This window comes from Vicia villosa, linkage group LG1 (genome assembly GCF_029867415.1).
Source record: "Vicia villosa cultivar HV-30 ecotype Madison, WI linkage group LG1, Vvil1.0, whole genome shotgun sequence".
Taxonomy (NCBI): Eukaryota; Viridiplantae; Streptophyta; class Magnoliopsida; order Fabales; family Fabaceae; genus Vicia; species Vicia villosa.
In genome coordinates, this window is record NC_081180.1 from 3,511,653 (window position 1) to 3,533,196 (window position 21,544).

The 21,544-nt window shown below is 33.0% G+C and overlaps 2 protein-coding genes across 2 annotated transcripts; one reads left to right on the forward strand and one right to left on the reverse strand.

Moving 5' to 3' along the window:
• Positions 1–4,910: 4,910 nt before the first annotated feature.
• Positions 4,911–12,008, forward strand: LOC131626760 (E3 ubiquitin-protein ligase UPL5-like). Its single transcript, XM_058897604.1, has 3 exons — positions 4,911–7,023; positions 7,949–8,538; positions 10,786–12,008. The coding sequence occupies exons 1-3, from the start codon at positions 5,256–5,258 to the stop codon at positions 11,047–11,049; spliced, it is 2,622 nt and encodes an 873-aa protein (XP_058753587.1). The 5' UTR covers positions 4,911–5,255; the 3' UTR covers positions 11,050–12,008.
• On the reverse strand, positions 11,796–12,854 carry LOC131626770 (uncharacterized). The gene is made up of 2 exons (XM_058897615.1): positions 12,698–12,854; positions 11,796–12,445 (listed from the first exon to the last, which is right to left on the reverse strand). Exons 1-2 carry the CDS (start codon positions 12,710–12,712, stop codon positions 12,044–12,046), a joined length of 417 nt encoding a protein of 138 aa, XP_058753598.1. The 5' UTR covers positions 12,713–12,854; the 3' UTR covers positions 11,796–12,043.
• Positions 12,855–21,544: the final 8,690 nt, after the last annotated feature.

Here is a 21,544-nt window from a genome sequence, read left to right on the forward strand (position 1 = left end):
CAAAACTCCCTTTATGCTGAGATAATGGCCATAATTTTGGAAATAAAGCATGCTTCAACTAAGGGCTCAAACTTTCTATGGATTGAGACAGATTCTAAGTTAGCAACCTTGGCTTTTAAGAATTCCAACATCATTCCTTGGGAGCTAAGCAACCGATGGAATAATTGTCTTGCCAAGACTAGATCGACAAATTTTGTTATTACCTATCTATATAGGGAGGGAAATCATTATGCTGACACTCTTGCTAATCTTGGTCTAACCTTACTTGCTTTCACATGGTGGAACACTCCCCCTATAGTCCTTATAAGTGGGTTAATAAAAAAACAAGTTGGTAATGCCCAACTTTAGATTTTCTTAGTGTTGGTTTTTCTTTCTCTTGGAAGTTTTGGCCTAGTCCCCCTCATTTGTTCCTTTCTTTTCCTTTTTTTTAGACAAAATCAAAGTTAACTGCTTTCATTAATCAAATGTAAGGTAATACAAGGAGGAATATCATCAAATAAAATGCACCTAGACCAATAATTGGCCGCGTTTGCTAAGGAGTGAGCAACCATACTCGTTTGGCACTTAACAAACTTTACCTCAAAGTTGGAAAAATCTAATAACAACGACTTAATATAATTAATAATAAAGCTAAACTCAGAGTTACCACCAAGGTAGGACCGAAGAGCATGAATCACCTTATGAGAATCACTTTCAAACTCAACGAGTGTAAGGTGCAAATAGATAACTCCCTAGATAGCCTACTTAAGAGCTAAGGCCTCCGCTTCTATGGCGGTAAGGGTACCATCATCCAAAGCAGCACCTATAGTAACAAAATTACCCAAGTTGTAAGGCCTCGATTTGTTGTACCTAAATGACGGTTAAAATTCCGTCCACATTAAATTTTAGCCAATCACTCGGAGGCGGGATCCAATGTAACAAATCAGTATGATCAACCTCAATGTCATAATTTTGTTAGGCCGAAAACCATTCCTGCCACTTATGCAAAGCTAGTCAACCAAGTTTAGATGCTTCTTCTCTCGCATTATGCCAACCTATATCGTTTGTATTCTTCCACAATCCATCAATCATAACCGCAACTCTAGTAACAATTTTCATATCTTGTTTACTGCACAAATAGAGAATTAGGGACTTAGGATCTTAAAAGCGAGAAGATGAGGTGCTATAACATCAAACAAACCAGCTATCCGCCAACAAGAATTCGATTCTGAACATCCAAAATACATGCTAAACAACTTCGAAATTGTTAGCACAAACCTGAAAAACTGGTGGGCAAGAAACATAATGTTGGTGGAGTCTCATCTTAGTAAGTAGGCATCCCCTACAAATTCGCCAAAGAAAAGTGTTTTACTCTAGCCGAAGCTTTTACACTCCACAGGCTACTCCATTTATCTTTCTCATTCTTTGACCGTACTTTTTCTTAGGACCTCCTCCTTCTTTTTCAATACATGAGGCTTATATATAAGAAAGCATAATAATACTGAAATAATTTTTTAACTCGAATAATTTTTTTAATGAGAGCTTTAAAAAGAAAAAAAAATTACAAATACCAATTAAATAAAATAACTTTTTAAAAATATTAAGAGCTTAAAAAAATAAAAATTTACACTTACAAAAGACATTATTAAGTATACTTTATTTTTTATTATTTAATTTTATGGTGAAGTCTAGGGTGAGGGTGCAACTAAATCCCTCACCGGTGAGACCTTAAAATTACACCATATGATTTAATCAATGGTTTAAAATCAATTTAAATAAAAAGGAGAAGATAAATATATTTTCACACACAATCTTTATTTCCACCTCTTTTTCAACCTCCACGGATTTTTTTAACAATTACTTTTCCATTCTATTACAAGAGATAGTTAATTGGATTTTTGTATATTTTTTAATGATTATTAATGGAATGAATTTAACAACTGCAACCACGTTAATATTAATATGGATTTTTCTTCTTCTTTTTAAACTCCCCTTTCAATCTTTCATGATTCTTATCTTTTTTATGAAATCTCATTTCTTTAAAGTTACACCCTTAATGTCTTCTTTATTATAAGGATACCTTGTTAATCTAAATAAACATCTAAACACTATGAAATTAAAGTTATATTTAAAATAAAAGAATTTTTTTAGCAAAATAAAATAAGTGGCTCGGGGCTGATTTTGTGCCCTCTGATTAAATTCTTTTTAGTATATATCCATCTAATTTATTGAAATTGTGAAGACAAAAGTTCATATATTTTTTTTTAGCAAAATATTGTTGTTGTAATTATGGAAATGGAAGGGACAAGGTGCTATCAATTAAAAGTGACAATATTGTTTTTACTCTATACATGATGCTACTAAGATTGCATATATGGTAGAATTTGATGAAAATATACATGATGTCATGATTACACATGTACGGTAAAATTTTATGGAAATGATGGAAGTTATCGGAAAAAGGAAAAAAAGTTAGCGTGAAAGAAGAAAGATGAGGGGTAAGATTGAGTGAGCAAATGTCTAAATGTTCTTGTTTTAAATTTTATCAAATCTAAACCGTAGATTAAATCCAACAGTATAATTTTAAGGTATCACCGGTGAGGGATTTAATTGCACCCTCACCCTAGACTTCACCTAATTTTATATATTTGTAAATTTTAATATATTTATATTAAGTATTTTAAATTTTTTTTGTAATTGTAACGTAACATAATTATTTATTCTTTAAATCTTTATTGTGATTTTATTTTGTTTTGAACAACTTTGTTTTCTAGCAATATATTTTATAGAAAAATTTCTTTTTTTGCCATATTTTTTTATAGAAGAATAATTTTATAGAAATATTCTTATTTTGTAAAAATATCATATCAGGTACCGGTACGGCTATACTGATACCATACCGTATTCTTGCACCGGTCCCTATATTGTGATACCATACCCGTATTTATTTAATTTTTAATTTAATCTTTTTAATTTCTAATCATAAATAATGTTTTTCTCTTAATACTGTCTCTCTTTGTTAAATTTTTGATTCTCTTATATTTTTCATTATTTAATAATTATTTAATATTTTTAAACTTTGGCAATTATTTTTAATTAAAAATCTTTAATTATGTTTCATTTTCCTTTAATGATAATAAATATTATAAATAAATAAAAAAATTATTATTTATTATAGTATTTTATAGCTTTATGGAAAGAAATGATATTACAAACTTAATTATTAAGTTATTCATGAAATAAATTGAAAATAAATATGCTGTGAGAAATGATCACTGATAAGTTAAAAAAAAATTCAGTCAAAAAGAAACTGACAAGTTTATCTTTCAAGAGTTTAACATTTGTATTATAATTTTTAAAATTTAAATGTAAAAGCTCATAGTTAAAATAATTTTAACATTCATTTAAATTTAATAAAATTTTTAGATTAAAAAAATCACCATCAAATATTTTAAAATAATTAGAACTTATCAACATATTTCATCATTATCCATTTTTTTAAAAATATAATACTAATATAATTTTTAATAATCAATTATATGTGGAAATTAAATTTATAGAAATATTAAATACATTGAATTTATACTAACATCAGATACAATGTTTTAAAAACAGGCTTGTATTGGCGGATTGAAAGGTTAAATAAAAAACTGATTTGAATGAGTTAATGGATAGTCAAAATTGATAAAAATTAGTGCGAATCAACAAAAATAAAAATAAAAAATGATGTGAATTAGAGATTTTTGCAAATTAGAAGAAGAATTAATGCTTGTTTTCATTATTTTTCTTCTTAACACTAAAACCACGATACTTGATAATTTTTTAAAACAAAAAACAAATTTAGGGGAAATTGACATGCATGCCATTCTTTTCTTTTTTAAATAAATATAATATGTGAACAAAAAAACAAACATATAAAATAATTTTATACCGTCAACCAATCACATCCATCAAGTCATACTGTTATTTTAAAATAAATTATATAACATAGTTAAAAGATAAATTTTCATTGAATTATAATATAAAACTATTTTACATTATATTTAATCATTAATAAATTTATGTTTAACTAAAATAAAATCAATATTATAAAATTAAATTATAATATCTGAGTTTTAATCCTAAATTTTTCAATTTTGTAAATTTTTAATAAATTTTTATTTATTAAAAAATATATTCAACCTGTTTCACGGATAATTAAAATTAAAGTTGTGAAACGAAGACAAAATTTTAATATTTTTTATTTTTATTATTATATTTTTAATTCAAATTTAATTAGCTTTGATTCATCTTTGTTAAGAATAATTTTTAAAATTCTATAGAAAGAATGAATTTAAACATTATCTAAAATTAGTTTTAAATCAAATTGTGATTATATCAAATATTATTTTATTCAAATTTGGAATTATAATAAAATAAATTATTTACTTAATAAAAATAACCAATATCAATATATTAATTTAAACAAAAAATACAATCAAAAGAACAAAAATATTCATTTATATAGATATAGATATTACTATCAATTATATAATTTAATATTTCCAGATAAAAATTAACATAATTTATTTTAATCAATAGGAACCTTCAACCGAAAAACAAAGGATAATGGCAAGTAACTCCTTTCATAAAATGACTTTTTCAAAAAGTTAAAGTTTAAAAATATTAAAAAAAATTAGACTTATTACATGTCACACACCACCATTTAAATCTGTTTTTATCTTTAGTCAACAGAAACCTTTTTCTCGGAAATTTGTGAAAAAATTAAAATAGGTGTTCAGAAAAAGCACGGTGGGACCCACTTCACAAAAACTGCAATGAAAAACAAAATAGACAAACACGGCGAGTTTGCTCAATGAGAGACGACACCGTTTCGAAGGTTAATTAAATTATAAAAAAATAAATAACGTAACAAGAAAGAATCAGAGAATCCGAAAGAGAAGAGGACGGTAATAAAAACGAAAATCAAAACCAAAACTCAGAAGAAAAAAAAAAAGAAAAACCCACAAAAAAACGCTTCACACAGAAAAAAACACACACTATGTGAGTTTATCAATTCGTTTGTAAGATCGCGTCGCTCCCAATTCCGATTCTTCTTCTTTCACTCTCACTCTCTCAGCTAGCTCTGATAAAACAGTTATAATTTATTTTTATTTTTATTGTTATTGTTATAAGATTGTAAAAAAAAAATCAATCAACGGTTGTGGAAGGAGGAGGGAGCGACGGCGACACCAAAATCAACGACGGTGATAATGTTTTTCTTAACTTAAAACCAAATGACTCCGATCGAAACCCCTATTCAACAACAACAACAGCAACGTTCATCGTCGAAACGGAAATTAGACGATGACGATGAAAGCGTGTTAGATGATGACTTAGTGTATGTGAGAATGAGAAAGGAGGAGACAACGGAAACAACAGTTAAGCCGTGGAGCGGAGGAGGTTGCCGTGGCGGAGGTGGCGACGGAAACAACAGTTTGTTGAAGAATAGAGGACCGGTTTGTTTTTTCATTCGCATGGTTTCGGAAGGATACAGTGTTGTGATGAACGCTTTTCCGGAAACTACTGTGCAATCAATTCATGAACGGATATATGAAATGAAGAGAATTCCTGTTTACGAACAGAGGTTGATTTTCAAAGGTAAACAGCTTCAGTGGGAACAAACTCTGGCGGAGTGTGGTATACAGAAGGATGTGATTCTTGAACTGGTTGGTCGAATGCGGAGTACGGAGCATCCTCAAGCGTGGCAAGTTGTGAATGATATGGTTACTATTGCTTATGATCTTTGTGTTGGTGGGAATGTTGAGGAACCTGTTAAAACTGTGAAGAATTTACTCACTACTTATATTAATCTGGCTTTGACACCGAAAGCGAAACATGATTCTGATTCTGCTAATAAGTATTTCCAGATTTTCATGAATTGTTCGGCTATATCGATTCTGGTTACTCTCTATGTTTCGCCGTTTGCAGGTAACAAGACCTGCTCTGATACTTGTATTAGGCATTTTTTGAGTTGTTGTAGGACTACATTGTCCGAGACATTTCATACTCAGGCTGCGCGTGTGGCGTTGGAGTTTTGTAAATTGCTTAGGAGAGTAGGGACTCATGATCCTTTGTATATCTATTGTCGGAATTCTTTGGGGTTTTTCTTGGAACGTTCTGAAATTTCACTTGCTCCTTCTGAGGATCAGAATGAGAAAGGTTCGGTGTTAGTTCAAGATTTATTCCCGTTTGTTCGTGAACTTGCTGATAGTTTGTTGATGGATTTGGATATGAGCATTGATACACCTTCCTTTACTTGTCCTGTGACGAGCAATGTTGGTGATTTTGCTGCCTTTTTAGTTCAGGTGAGGAATGGAATCAAGAAGCAACAGATTCTCCGTGGTGGTTTTGTACCTTACAACAAGGTTGGAAAGAACAGCTTGGTCCTTAAAGAGATTGAATACCTTTTTCTGTTGTACGATCAGATGTTGTGCAAAATTGAAATTTGCCTTCAAAAAATGGATAAGAGATTCGTTAACAAGGAAATGTCTCATGAGGAGAATTATTTTCATCCTGCATGCTCTCTCTATCTTTCCGTTTTGAAGGAGTTGCATAAGATTTCTAAGCTTTATGATGGTGCTTCAGAAAAGCTCCAGGGCGTTTTGACGCGTCAAAAGACTGTGCTGTGTCAGCTGCTCGTTAAATATGCAAAGAGGACCGATGAGCATCAGTGGATTCTCGAGCACAAGAATGTTACCAATTTCGAGGCTAGGAGGCATTTGGCCATGATGATGTTCCCGGAGGTTAAGGAAGACTATGAAGAGCTACATGAGATGCTCATTGACAGGTCTCAGTTGTTAACTGAATCTTTTGAATACGTCGCACGGGCTGAGCCTGAGTCACTGCGTGCTGGCCTCTTTATGGAATTCAAAAATGAGGAAGCCACTGGCCCCGGTGTGCTGAGGGAGTGGTTCCTTTTGGTTTGTCAAGCAATATTCAATCAGGAAAATGCTCTTTTTGTTTCCAGCCCAAATGATAAAACGAGATTTCTCCCTAATTCTGGTAAGTTTATACAAAATTCTGAATATACTTTTCAACCTTTGCTATTTGCTGTGCATTAGGAGTATTTTTCAAGTTGAAATTTGAAAATGTAACTTTGGCTTGATTTTCTGACATGAACAATATTTACCTTGATCTTTATTACGATTATGAAATGTGTTACACAATTATTTGAGGTTTAAAACAAAGCCTCACTTCATTAGCCTTACAGTATGCAGTTGAGGAGTGAGGATTCAGTAACTGTGTAAACAAACAATAGTTTAGTAGAAATCAAATTATTTGTTTGCCTATCTTTACTCATTAGTTTTTCCTTATATGAAATGTGTTCCAATTATTGGATGAAATCCTTCGAGGATGGATCTACACTGGCTTATAGAGTAGTTCCAAAATGCTTCAATTTTTTGGCAGTGTTGAAGACCATATCAGTGAAAGGCTAACTTCAAACTAGGCAAAGTAGGCATCCATCATGGATGCTTCCATGATATAAAACCTCTTTCTTTACATGTATGAAAGTTTATATTTTTCTGCATTCATTTTAAATTTACTTAAGGTTATCTGATTCAATCATTTTGGGACTATTTTAGGGCCTCTATCATGTTTGAGCATCGAAGTACATTTCCTTTAGTTACTTTTTGAAGAATGGTGCATTAGCTTCTGATGTGTCTATTACTCAACATTCATGTATTCAACATTCATATATTCAAACTGATCTATTCCAATTCACATTATATAACATGTCCAACCACACGCGCTTTTTGCCACTAAACACGATTTCCCAGTTGTTGTTTTTAGGGGATAGGATTGTTTGTTGCTTGAGGCTTGAGTTGATAATTTTTTTCTACATTGTTGTATATCTTGTTTCTGTTATAATTCGTAAACTATTTCAAGATAACCAAGTTTAACTCATCCTTTGTCTACTTGTTTAAAGCTTCCAAGGTGCATCCTCTGCATCTTGAGTACTTCAGCTTCTGTGGTCGAGTTATTGCATTAGCTTTGATGCATGGGGTGCAAGTAGGTATTGTTTTTGATCGGGTGTTTTTCTTGCAATTGGCTGGAAAGTCTATTACTGTTGAAGATATAAAGGATGCAGATCCTGAGCTTTATAGAAGCTGCAAGCAGATATTGGACATGGATTCTGATCTAGTTGATTCAGATGCATTAGGATTGACATTTGTTAGAGAAGTGGATGAATTAGGACACAGGAAAGTGATCGAGCTCTATCCCGGTGGAAAAGATGTTGTAGTTACTAGTAAGAACAGGGCGAAGTATATTTGTCTTCTTATACAAAATCGCTTTGTAACATCCATAGCTCAGCAGGTGTCACACTTTGCCAAAGGTTTTGCTGATATTCTCTCAAGTACAAACCTCCGAACGTCCTTTTTTCAAGGTTTAGATCCCGAAGATCTTGATTGGATGCTACGTGGGAGCAAAGATGCCATTTCTGTCGAAGATTGGAAAAAACACACTGAATATAATGGCTATAAAGAGACTGATATTCAGATATCTTGGTTTTGGGAGGTATGTACCCGTGCTATTTTTTTTAAATATGATGTGATTTTTTCCGTCTATAGTGACTAGTGAACAGTAAGTAGCCATTGTGTCAGTCTCTAAGACAATCTTTTAGTACAAACAGGTATTTTACCATAAGAAAATAGGGAAAATCTCCTTGATTACAACTCTGCAGAATTTTAAGAGTCTGTAACCTCCTTGTCCTTAGGCCTCAATTCACTCGAATCACTAGATGTACCTCCCTCTTGAGCCTTATCCACTCTTATTTACAGGCAACTCATTTCTCCAGTTATTCCGACTCCCTCTGTTACAAACAAACTATTAACTCCAACAAACTAACCAAATCCAAATCCCTTAACAAATTTTAAAGTTTAACCCCGTCCTCGAAGATTAAGAGATTTGACAAATCAAGGACAACCAAATGACTTGGCATTTATTTCTCTCTCTCTCAAAAAAAAAAAAAAACCATTTTCACTTGCAACTGAAAGTTCTGCTTCCAAGAGTCATTTTTTCTGGCCTTGAGTCTAGTGGTTCCTGTGTGGTGAAGGCTTAACTGGATTACCTGCTTTCAGGTCTCTCCTTGCCTGTCCTCAGCCATAGTCCTTGGACGACCTTCTACACTCTCCAATGAAGTTACTGTATAGTCTGTTGGAAGATGCTTAATATTAGGCAACAGATCATACACACCTCTTTTCACCGTAGCTCACTCCTTTTTTTTTCATTATCTTGGGCTTTGATGGTTCATTGAGTAAAAGTATTGGCCAAAATGCTTCAATGCCATTCACGCCCTTGCCGTGGTATCTGTGCTCACCCACACAACAGCTATCGATGCATCTGCTGCACCCTCATAAATAACTTATCTTTGCTGCACATTCCCATTGTGTAATGACTCCTCTCCTACACCTATGGTCCAGCAGTTCCAGCAAGGAAGCTTACCCATGGGACTAAGACCCTAAACTATGCAGTTGTTGTTAGTCAATCCTCTCCAGTGACTGAATAAGAATATAGTAGTTTAGCAAATGGATATGTGGTGATCAGCTTGTATGATATCCTCTTATCCATCGATGTTGCTGGTACATTCCTTCAATATTTGCTTCATTCCAACTTCATCAGTGAAACCTATGAAATATCAACCACAGTTTTTTTCCTTCCATTTTGAGTTGTTTTTTCAAATTCTGACTTTGTCTCATCCTGATCTTTGGTTCTTCTTCCAGTTCCAATATCCCTAGTTCCTCCCGATCTTCCTTTTCTTTTCAACTTCTGCCCTAAGCACCACAGGTTCTTAGTTCTCACCTTGAGTACCGCCTTGACCTCTTGACTGAAATATCCTAATCAAATTATGGCTAGATTCTTTTGCAAACTCTTCACGTTCAAATAACTATATGTTACCTCTGAACCTTTCTTATTTATAGGCAGCTGATTTCTCTCGTTATCCCAGCTTTCTGATTACAAAAGAAACACTATTATTGAACTCTAACTTCATAGATCTATCATCTTTGTTTCTACTTTATTAGTAATGAGTTTTATTGCTTATTGGGAAGCATCTCTGCCTTATCTAAAGTTTCCCATCTGCATAAATTAATTGTTTTTTTAAGACTTTGCTCTTGGAATGCCGTCTTTCCTAACATGGTTAGCAGTAGTGCAAGAGTCCCTTTTTATGTTATTTTATAATATTGCTTTCCTCTGACCCTGATAGGTTTTTCTTTGATGTGCTTCATATCATTTATAAATTCAAAATATACATGTTTTTGTTACCTAAGCCTGAACCTTGATTCATGATTATAAATTTATAATGGTTTTTTGAAAGAGAGTTTTGTGTGATACAGCCATACTTCTTGGATTACAAAAGTCTGTTGGTAATGTTTGTCAGTAGGAGCCCTTATTCTGATACCATCCGACGTTACATTACGTATCTACTAGTACATTTTTGTGCAGAATTGTTGCATCTTACTAATATATACTCCCTTCGGTCTTTTTTATAAGCGACACTTGAGTCAACAAAAGTTGATGTATTTGATCCATATATTGAACCAAATACATCAATTTTTGTTGACCCAAGTGTCTCTTATTACACCTTTTGTTGAGAAGTAACTTCCCCAATATTTGTTTGATCTCTTAAGCTGGGTTCTTATTGCACCCTCGGATATGTAGTTCTGCAATGTTTTTGAAATAATTTGGTATATCAAGATTTGAAAAGAGATGCTGCTCAGTTTTATAATTTGGTATTTTAACATTCTGTTTGAAAAAACTTGGCAGATAGTGGGGAAAATGACAGCCGAAGAAAAGAAAATTCTCCTTTTCTTTTGGACATCTGTGAAATATTTACCAGTTGAAGGCTTCTGTGGTTTGGGTTCCCATCTCTACATTTACAAGTCCCATGAATCTGGTGATCACCTTCCTTCATCTCACACATGCTTTTACCGGCTGTGTTTCCCAGCTTATTCATCAATGCCTGTCATGCAAGCTCGTCTCAAAGTCATTACTCAAGAACATATTGGCAGTAGTTTTGGTACTTGGTGAAAATATCTGCAATCTCGATAGAAACTCGTTTTGACTTGTCTGCACATAGAATTATTGTTATGCAGCTTTGTACAGACTATAGGAGCATCCCGTCTGTCAGTCCTCGAATTGGATACTTTGAAAAAGTTTTCAAAGTTCTGTTTTGGAAGTTAGTCAAGGGATGTAATTTTATTTATCTTAGCCAAAAATGTTTATATGGATAAATTATCAATAATACAGGATTTGAAGGAAAGAAATTTTGATATCTATGTTATATTTTATTTAATAACTGCTGGTTCATCATCGAGAGTGTTCCACAACAGTCAAGTTTGTGAAGTGTTAACAACACACTCTCGAACACTCTTTTTTGAACACCTCCTTATGTGTGTGTTTGGTCTGCAGTAGCATATGTTTCTCCCGTAATAGGCTGCAACCAGGCGTGCGGCCCCATCGAGAATGCAAATACAGCCTCTGTAGTATTGGTTGAAACTCAAAATAGGCCATACTATATTTTGTTAGGATCCATGCGAAATTCAAATTTCAACCATTAAGTAGTGTTTTAGAGCCTATGTTTTAGACATTCTCATTAAAATGACAGCAACTTTATTTAAAACTGTATTATTCTGGTGTCATATTGCTTTTTGATTATGTGATTGTATTTCATATCCCCCTTCTATAAACTTGATTTTTTGAATAACTTGTGGTGCACTCTTCCCCTGTTTCTGAAATCCTGTGTCAAAATTATGACAGACTTTCAGGAGAATAAATAGATAAAAATAAATATAATTTATTCAAACCAGGTGAAATACATAACAACCAAGCTAGTTGAACCTTGTTGGAACTTTCATTATCCCCAAACTTCAGTGGCTATAACTCTTTATATAATATAATAACCCGTAAAGCCATATCCGAAGACTTACCTTCACAACAAGATCAATGAAAAAAAAGGAAAAAGAAACCAGACAAATAAAATAGAAAACTTCTCATCAATGCGAAAAAAGTCGACAACAATTGTCTATGCTTCCGTGGTGACTTCTTCTGTGGCGACTTCTTCCACTGCTGTTTCGGCCGCTTTGTTCTCCTCAACTGGTGTTGGTGCTGCTGATTCTGTTTCAGTAGTTTCTTTAGCCTCCTCAGTTGTTGCCTCCTCTTTCACTTCTTCAACTTTCTCGGTTGCCGGGTTCTCTACCTCTGGCTTGGCTTCTTCTGCCACTTCTGTAGTCTCAACTTCAGCTGGTACCTCAGTTTCTGCTTCTTTCTCAACTGCTGCTTCTACGGCAGCTTCTTCTTTTGGTTGTTCCGTGGTGACTGGTTCTGAGACAAGAACCTCGGAGGCGGGTGTTGTTTCATCCACCTTAGTTGCCTCAACTGTTTCATTTTCTGTCACAATTGTTGGTACTACTTGCTGTGTTTCAACCTGAAAGATCCATTTTCATTAACCATTAATGTTCAACAAGTGTTATGTTTATGTTACTTTAGATCATGAAAATTAAACACACAGAGATAGATTGACATTAATTTTTTGTGTACATTCCATTGGATCAATACGTTTGATCGATCCAATGGAAAATGTTGAGTGCATTTGCAAGATCAAGATCAATATGAAATACTCTTATTAATTCAGTGCATATAACTATAGCAAAAAGTATATATATGTTAGAATTATTACCTCAATAGTGGCCATTTGGAATGGAAAGATGAATGAAAAAAAAGTATGAAGTAGATGTTGCACAAGAAGGAAAGGTGAGAGAAAGAATGATAGTTGTGAGTGAAATGAGGAGAGTGAGAGGTTTATATAGAGTTTTCAAGAGTAGAAATAAACAGTGCAAGAGAGAAAAGGAGTGAGTGTATGTGTATGGGCACTTGGAAGAATCTTTTTCAAGCAGACACCTCATGTTGTTGACAGAAACTAAAGAGATCAATGTACCTAAAATAATATTACAAGAATCACCATAACAGGTTGTAAATGATTTTTTTGATTACTTTGGTTTATACTTTTTTCCCTAAAAAAAATAAGAGAAAGTAGTATGATGGTTCTTTCTGATTTCACATTTGGAAAATCTAGAATTGATTCTTAATGTGTATTATTGATTTTTGACATATTTAGTTGTTTTCGAATATAATTAATTATGTTTTTTTAGAATTAATTATGTTTGAAGTTAAATTTTAATTTTTTAAATTTAAACTTGATTTTTACACTAAGTTATATTAATTTAATAAATTAATATTGATATTTTACATGAACAAATAATTTGAAATAAATAAAATAGTATTTGATATAAATAATAAGTGCTAATTTTTGTCTGTTTTATAAAAATAAAAATTGGTGTTTTTATTGTATATTTTATTTTATTAGGGTGTCTTTGTTTTAAGGTTGATATTTTCATAAATATGACCATGGCAATGCAATATTTCTTTGTTTGATTCAATTTTAAAAAAATATTTCAAGGCATATTTTATTCTCTGGAACTTTATTTACACATGATTCTTCTATTCTTATTCCAAAGTTTAAAGGATAGGAATCCAACATTTTTATGAAAATAAAGTTTAATTAACCATAACTCCTTACTATTTATTTATTTTTTATAATTTTAAATTAAAAAATATTATAAACTTTTCTAAAAAATTAAGTTTTTGTCAAATACTTAAATAGGAATATTATTTCAAGTAATAATAATGATAGGAATAGAATTCCAAGAAATATTATTTCTTAACTTAAAAGAAACACATCCTTACTATTTATTTTGTGAACATATATTTGGATTTTAGAATTAAGTAGAAATCTTATTTTTCATTATTTAATTTTTTAAAATTTTGTGGTCTTAATAACTATTTAATATTAAAAAATCTATAAATTAATTTTTAACATTTTTAAAAATTATTGATTTATAAGTATCAACTCGTAAACTAATAACTATTTATTTAACAGTTGAACTATTTAGCCTACACATTTTTGAACATGCACTAATTTAACACTTTCATTGAAGTTATGCTAGGCAGGTAAGTAATAAATGGATCAAAATTCAACATGTGAAAAGGCTTGGTTTTTACTGCCTCTTTGGTTTGAACATATTACTGTAATTATTAAAATTATGGATTTTATCTAAGAATGATGGTAGGTTTATGTTAATCAAGAATTTAAAATTGTTATTAACTTATTATTAAAATAATAAGTTGCATATGATATGGGACCCAATTGAGCAGGTGGTGATCACAAGCATCCAAGTAAACCCCACACCCTATGGTGGCACAATAAAGACATCACAGTTGGCAATGAAAAAGGCCTTTAGTTACCTAAACTGAATCTGTAGCCAATTCCATTTGGCCACCGTCCCTCCTATATAAAGATGGAAAAATCCACACCGTCCAAACTTTCCACGTCTTGTACACGTGCCAATGGGGCCATTTCATCTTCTTCAATGTGCCACCTCACTTTACATGTTCTCATTATTTGTTGATTGATGATATCTTTAATGTATTGTCACATTTCTCTCTAATTTAGAGTTATGGATTTTTTATAACTAGCATGATGATGTCGCATAATTTATAGATTTTATTTTATTTATATTTTATGTGTGGAAAATATAATGTTTTGGAAGATGATCATGATAGACAATATTTTGTTTTAAAAAAATTTAGACTTAATTAAAATTTTAGTTCTCTTATTTTGTTTTTTTCTTGATTTTGATTCTCTGTTTAAAAACTACTATTTTAGTCCTTTTTTAAAGTTTTTTGTGCAATTTTTGTCTTTTTTCAACAGAAAACTCAAGAGAGAGACTAAAATCGTGGTTTTAAAAATAGGGGGACCAAAATCGAAAAAAACACAAAATAGGGGGACCAAAATTGTAATCAAGCCAAAAATTTATATTATAATAATATATTTAAAATCGAATTTGAATTAAGAATTTTTGATTAAGTTAAAATAAATTTTTGTTAGCTAATTTAAATATTTTAATAATTTAAAAATTGTATAATTCAAATATTTATTATTATTTTTGTATTTCAATTATCGCAGATGTAAAATTTAAAAGGTTTATTATAAACTTAAAAAAAAAGTGTGCAAGGTTCGCTCCTTCGTCCTTGTCTTTTGCCGATTCATTATCTTTCTTGTACCAACCTACAATGTTTAGACACGTGATCCCACTTCTCACAATGATAGCACTGCACACATTTTTTTATCTTCTTTGTCCTTTCGATAGTTTCCTCCTCCTCTTTTCGAGGATTCATAAGTTTTATCTTCGACCTGCTTCTTGTGAAGGTTTGACCAAGGCTTCTTGTCCCGAGTCTTGTCGAATTTTCCTTTGAATTTGTTGGAACCACTGTTATTTTTCCATGATTGAGCCTGCAAAGCTTGTATCGAATCTTGGACTCCTTTTCTTTCAACAATCCTAATCTCATGTGCTTCCAACGAACCGACCAAATCTTCCAACTTTAGGGTTTCAAGTTGATTGGATTCTTGAATAGCTATGATAACATGATCAAATTAAGAGGTCAATGTACGCATTACCTTCTCAACTATCATCTTATCGGTTAGGGTTTCACCACAACCCTTCATGAGATGGACGAGTTTCTGCACCTTCGGCACACTTTGCAACCTTTTTGTCTTCTCCCATCGATAACAGTTCATATTGTTGACGCAAGGTCTGCAACTTGACAGCCTTGGCTTTCTTACATCCTTCATAATATTTGACAAGAATATCCCATGCCTCATTCGCCGATTCAACATGAGAGATTCTGTCAAAATTTGTAGTATCAATCGTCGTTTAACTGCAATATGCAGCCTTGCAATCCTTCTTCTTGGTTTCATTGTGGGCTATTTTTTGTGTGTCTGATGCATTTGCAGCCAGCACAGGAACGTCGTCGGTAACCACTTCTAGGGTTTCATGAAAGCCAAACAAGGATTGCATCTGTTTTCTCCATCAAATCAAATTTTTCCGTCAAGCATTAGAAGCAAATTCGGAATGCCATTAGTACAATTCATCTTTGCAGCGATTGCTTCACATTCCTTAGAAACACGATATCTGACGTGAAGTTCTCAAGAACAATAACTGAAAGCTCTGGATACCAATTTGTTAGTGCGTGGGACACATATAGTGAGGAGAAAATAGAGAGAATAAAGGAAATAAGGATAATATTAATGAATTGAATTGTAAAAATAATGATACTATTTATATACAACCCTGATTGTGCTTGGGCTTACACAATTTGGATTATATTTAATATTCTTATATTATATTAATAATATCAATCCCAATAATATCTCAACAAATCTCAATAATATCTTAACAACTAATTAATAATAGTATATGAAAGCATAAAGTAAGGTAGGGGTGAGAGTGAGTTTGAATCATAAGTGTAAAATAAATGAAATGAATAGGAGAATCGTACCTCCCAAAATTCATTTGGGGTTTCATTGTGATAGTTGTATCCCTTAAGCGATAATTAAATAAATGTGCAAATCTAGAAATTTGAGGTTAAAAGAGTAGTTAGAAACTTTATTAAAGTCTTGATTGATTTATTATAATTAATGTGTGATAGTTGATGTTATGGTAAAAAAAAAATGTTTTATTTTGCTCATGTGTAAAATATTGTAGTTATTATCTAATTATTACAATCATTTGATAATTTATATAGTTGTGAGTTGATTAAATGTGATGAATGAGTAGATGCAATAATTTGTCATCTTGAAGTACTAGTTATTATATTATATATAATGACTATGATTGACTTTATGTTTTTTTAATAAGGATAATATATATATATATATATATATATATATATATATATATATATATATATATATATATATATATATATATATATATATATATATATATAGGAAAAGGTACACAAAAAGAGAGGGGGACTATACCAAAACCCTCTCAACCCGAAGAAAATTAAAAAAAGGCATATCTAGCCTATATTTTTAACAAAATTTGTCCTTAGAAATTAAGGAAGAGAGGTAAAATGAGTAGAATCTGATACTAATAAACCAAAGTTAGCAAGGGCATCTGCACAACTATTCCCTTCTCTAAAAATATGAGACACTACAAAATTCCAATGAGAAACTAATTGTATATAGTTAATCCATTTATTTCTAATACGCGAAGGAACACTAAACCGGAGGTTAAATGCTCTAACCACAACTATGTGAATACTTAATGTGTTAGTTTATCACTCCCTCTGTACTAAATTATAAGATGTTTTGGGCATTTTACAGGAATTAAGAATGTAATTAATGTTTTACAAGAAAGACAAATTATGCATAACTTTACAATATTGCCATTCATTTATTACATATGAAAGAAAATTTTAAATAATTAAAAGTGGAAATAATAATAAATGATAGAGGGTATATTGGGAAAAATATCATTGATGTTGCATTAGAATTGTAACTTGACTTATAATTTGGGACAGAGGGAGTAACTGATTTTACTTATATGTGTACACTCTTTGATCCCAATTATAAGCAAATTTTATTTTTTTTGGTACATTTAACAATTAATATATCTTGTCCATATATGGATTAGATACATTAATAGTCAAATGCAACAAAAAGTCAAAACTATTTATAATAGTATGTATAGATATACTAAGTGATTTGTCAATGTATAATTACATAATGATGATGAAAAATGATGAATTTAATGTGATAAAAATAAGATGTTATGGCTGCTTCATTTGAATAACTATAATTATTTGTGAAAATGTTATGATTTTAATTGAGATGTTATCATAACTATTATTTTGCCCTCGATGGATTAAGATGGTTTGATATACCTAATTGCGACGTATGCACATTATGTGATGTTTGAGTTTATTGAAATATGTTATGATGATGTATAAACGATGAATATAATATTGTGAAGCTAAGGTGTAATTATATTTGACAGTTCCCCATAGATGATATGATAGAGGGGGTTCCAACCTGTGTTGAAGATGTTAGAACAAGATTTGTTCTGATCAATATTCTTAGTTTTGATGATAACAAGGATATGAATTTTGTGTGAGATAATGTGGTACTCTAATACATTGAAATTTCCCTTTCAGGAAATATATAAAGAGTATGCACAAATCAGCGCTCAGAAGCTTTGACTCAGAAGGTTCAGCATGCAACATCAGAACATGGTCTGGCAAGACATCAGAAGATGGTCAAAGCAGAATCAGAACATGGGTCTATGGAAGCATCAGAAGAACTTGAGTTCAGAAGCAGAAGCACTGAAGTTCTCATGGTATCACGCTCAGAAGCACTTCAAGGTCAGAAGACAAGAAGATGCTATGAACCAAGCTGTTTGACTCTGATGATATTCAAACGTTGTATTCACAAACATCAGATCAGAAGAAAGTACAGGTGGCAGGCTACGCTGACTGACAAAAGGAACGTTGGAAGCTATTAAAGGCAACGTCAGTAGACACAGCGTGAACAAGGCTCGAGGTAGTTGACAAAAGCGTGAAACATTAAATGCAATGCTGTACGGAATACGCAAAGCATTAAATGCTCCCAACGGTCATCTTCTCAAGTGCCTATAAATATGAAGTTCTGATGAGAAGCAAGATTAACTATTCTGAACGAACTTATTCTGAAAAACTTGCTGAAACGCTGTTCAACTCAAAGCTCAGAAACTTCATCTTCATCAAAGCTCACTACATTGCTGTTGTAATATATTAGTGAGATTAAGCTTAAACGTTAAGAGAAATATCACTGTTGTGATTATAGCTTTTCAGAAGCATTGTAATACTCTTAGAATTTGATTACATTAATTTGTAAGTAACTAGAGTGATCAAGTGTTGATCAGGATACTCTAGCAAGTCTTAGCTTGTGTCTAAGCAGTTGTAATTAGAGTGATCACGTGGTGGTCAGGATACTCTAGGAAGTCTTAGCTTGTGTCTAAGACGTTGTAATTAGAGTGATCACGTGGTGGTCAGGATACTCTAAGAAAGTCTTAGCTTGTGTCTAAGCATTTGTTCCTAGAGTGATCAGGTTGTGATCAGGATACTCTAGAAGACTTAGTCGCGGGCTAAGTGGAAAACCATTGTAATCTGTTGCGATTAGTGGATTAAATCCTCAGGTGAGGTAAATCACTCCGCGGGGGTGGACTGGAGTAGTTTAGTTAACAACGAACCAGGATAAAAATAACTGTGCAAATTGTTTTTATCGTTCAAGTTTTTAGACTACACTTATTCAAACCCCCCCTTTCTAAGTGTTTTTCTATCCTTCAAATGGCATCAGAGCGCCGGTTCTAAGGTGCAAGCACTTAACCGTGTTTAGAAAAGATTCAGGAAGAGAAAACGCTTCAGTAAAAGATGGCTGGTGAAATTCCAACAGATCCACCTGCATCTACATCTGGCTCTGCTGAGCAATACAATGGTAACAATGGTTATACTAGACCACCAGTATTTGATGGTGAAAACTTTGAATACTAGAAAGATAAATTGGAAAGTTACTTTCTTGGTCTAGATGGTGAACTATGGGATCTTCTGATGGATGGTTACAAACATCCAGTGAAAGCTAGTGGTGTAAGGCTTACAAGGCAAGAAATGGATGATGATCAGAAGAAGCTTTTCAAGAATCATCATAAATGTAGGACTGTTTTGCTGAATGCTATCTCTCATGCTGAGTATGAGAAGATATCTAACAGGGAAACTGCCTATGATATATATGAGTCATTGAAAATGACCCATGAGGGAAATGCTCAAGTCAAGGAGACTAAAGCTCTTGCTCTAATCCAGAAATACGAAGCCTTCAAGATGGAGGATGATGAAAACATTGAGAGGATGTTCTCAAGATTTCAAACGCTAACTGCTGGATTAAGAGTTCTGGATAAAGGCTACACCAAGGCTGATCATGTAAAGAAGATTATCAGAAGCTTACCCAGAAGATGGGGTCCAATGGTAACAGCATTCAAGATTGCAAAGAATCTGAATGAAGTTTCTTTGGAAGAGCTTATCAGTGCCTTGAGAAGCCATGAAATAGAGTTGGATGCAAACGAGCCTCAGAAGAAAGTTAAGTCTATTGCATTAAAATCTAATGTTAAAAAATGCACTAACGCTTTTTGTTAAGTGCCAAATTGTAGTTATTTTGTGTATGTAAATAGTGGCACTTATCAATGCTTTTTGTTAATACCGTTTGAATAATTCCCCGTTTTTGTGTAAATACGTATACTTTGTGAATAGATGTATTTTCATACACTTTTATACCGTTTGATAGTTTTGTTGTATTTTTGTAGGTATTCTTGCGTTTTTGGAGCCTTGAGGAATAAAGTGTCGAAGACACGGCTGCAAGAGCAAAGAGGAAATAATTCTGCTGTTCTGGTGCAGGGCGCTTCGCGCGCTGTAGGGCGCGTCGCGCCCTCTTTGAGTTTGAAGAACAAAAGCTGGCAGAAGTTAGGGCGCGTCGCGCCGGATTAGGGCGCGTCGCGCTCTAGGGCGGTTTGGTAAATTTATACAGGGCGCGTCGCACCGAAGTAGGGCGCGTCGCGCCCACTGCGAAACTCAGTTTTGTATAAATAGTTAATAACAGATTTTTTAGGTTTTTTATCACCTCTTCTTGACAAGTTGAGCTCTGATCCTTTTTTGGTAGTTTAGAGGCTTAGGAAACACCATTGGGTGCAACGTCATGTGGATTGATCATGGATCTGACTCGATTTCATTGTACCGGTGAGATCTTTCCGGTTCATCTTCTCTCTTCCCTTTGTTTCATTCCAATGGTGGGTGTTGTATGTATGTTTCTACTCTTATTGTATGTATATTTGTGGATCTTGGGATCGTTTATATATTCGCTTTACAAATCATCATTGTTGTTGTTCTTGATCTTTTTGCTTAAATGCTCTGGATTTGTGTTGTTGCAGACATGGACACCATAGATCTTGATTAGGAATGATAGCTGTTAGTTTCTGGGTTGCAGACATGGATTCAGGACTAACAATCTTAGTGGGTATCGAGTCTAATGCCTCCGTGTTGTTTGATTAGTGGAGAAATCGCTGATGTGAATAGTACGGTTGAGCTTTCGTCGGTGTTGCAGACATGGACACCGATGTGGCATCTCGAGTGATGCCCGGTGATGTTGATGCATATTGTGAGTGTCGAGCGATAGATCTTCAGATTTAAGTATTCGACGGGTAGAACGAAATACAATTCCATAACTATTTCTCTTAGACTATTGAGATTGTTTATCTGCTTTTATTTACTTTTCCCGCATTTACTTTTCCGCACCCAAATCATGAAACTTAGAACACGAGATAGTCGAACGGCAGTTCTTCTCACCGATCTCTGTGGACACGATAAATCCCGGATGAATACTTCCAAATCTTTTGTTGCTTGCCGCTTTACCGCCTCAACAAAATGGCGCCGTTGCCGGGGATTGGTTGAGATTAATCGCATTGCGATGGTTTTATGTTTTAAGTTTCGTTTGTTAAGTGTTTGGGCAGGACGTTTTCTTTAGGTTGCGTTTGAGGCGAAAGCATTGGCGTACCGCGAGGAAGTTTCTTACCATTCACGAAACAATAAAGGCGTCGAG

Excerpts from the sequence above, each read along its gene's own strand:
- LOC131626760 (XM_058897604.1), top strand. The coding sequence starts at position 5,256 with ATGACTCCGATCGAAACCCCTATTCAACAACAACAACAGCAACGTTCA. Across the intron at positions 7,024-7,948 it reads GAGATTTCTCCCTAATTCTG|CTTCCAAGGTGCATCCTCTG; the intron begins GTAAGTTTATAC and ends ACTTGTTTAAAG. Across the intron at positions 8,539-10,785 it reads AGATATCTTGGTTTTGGGAG|ATAGTGGGGAAAATGACAGC; the intron begins GTATGTACCCGT and ends AAAACTTGGCAG.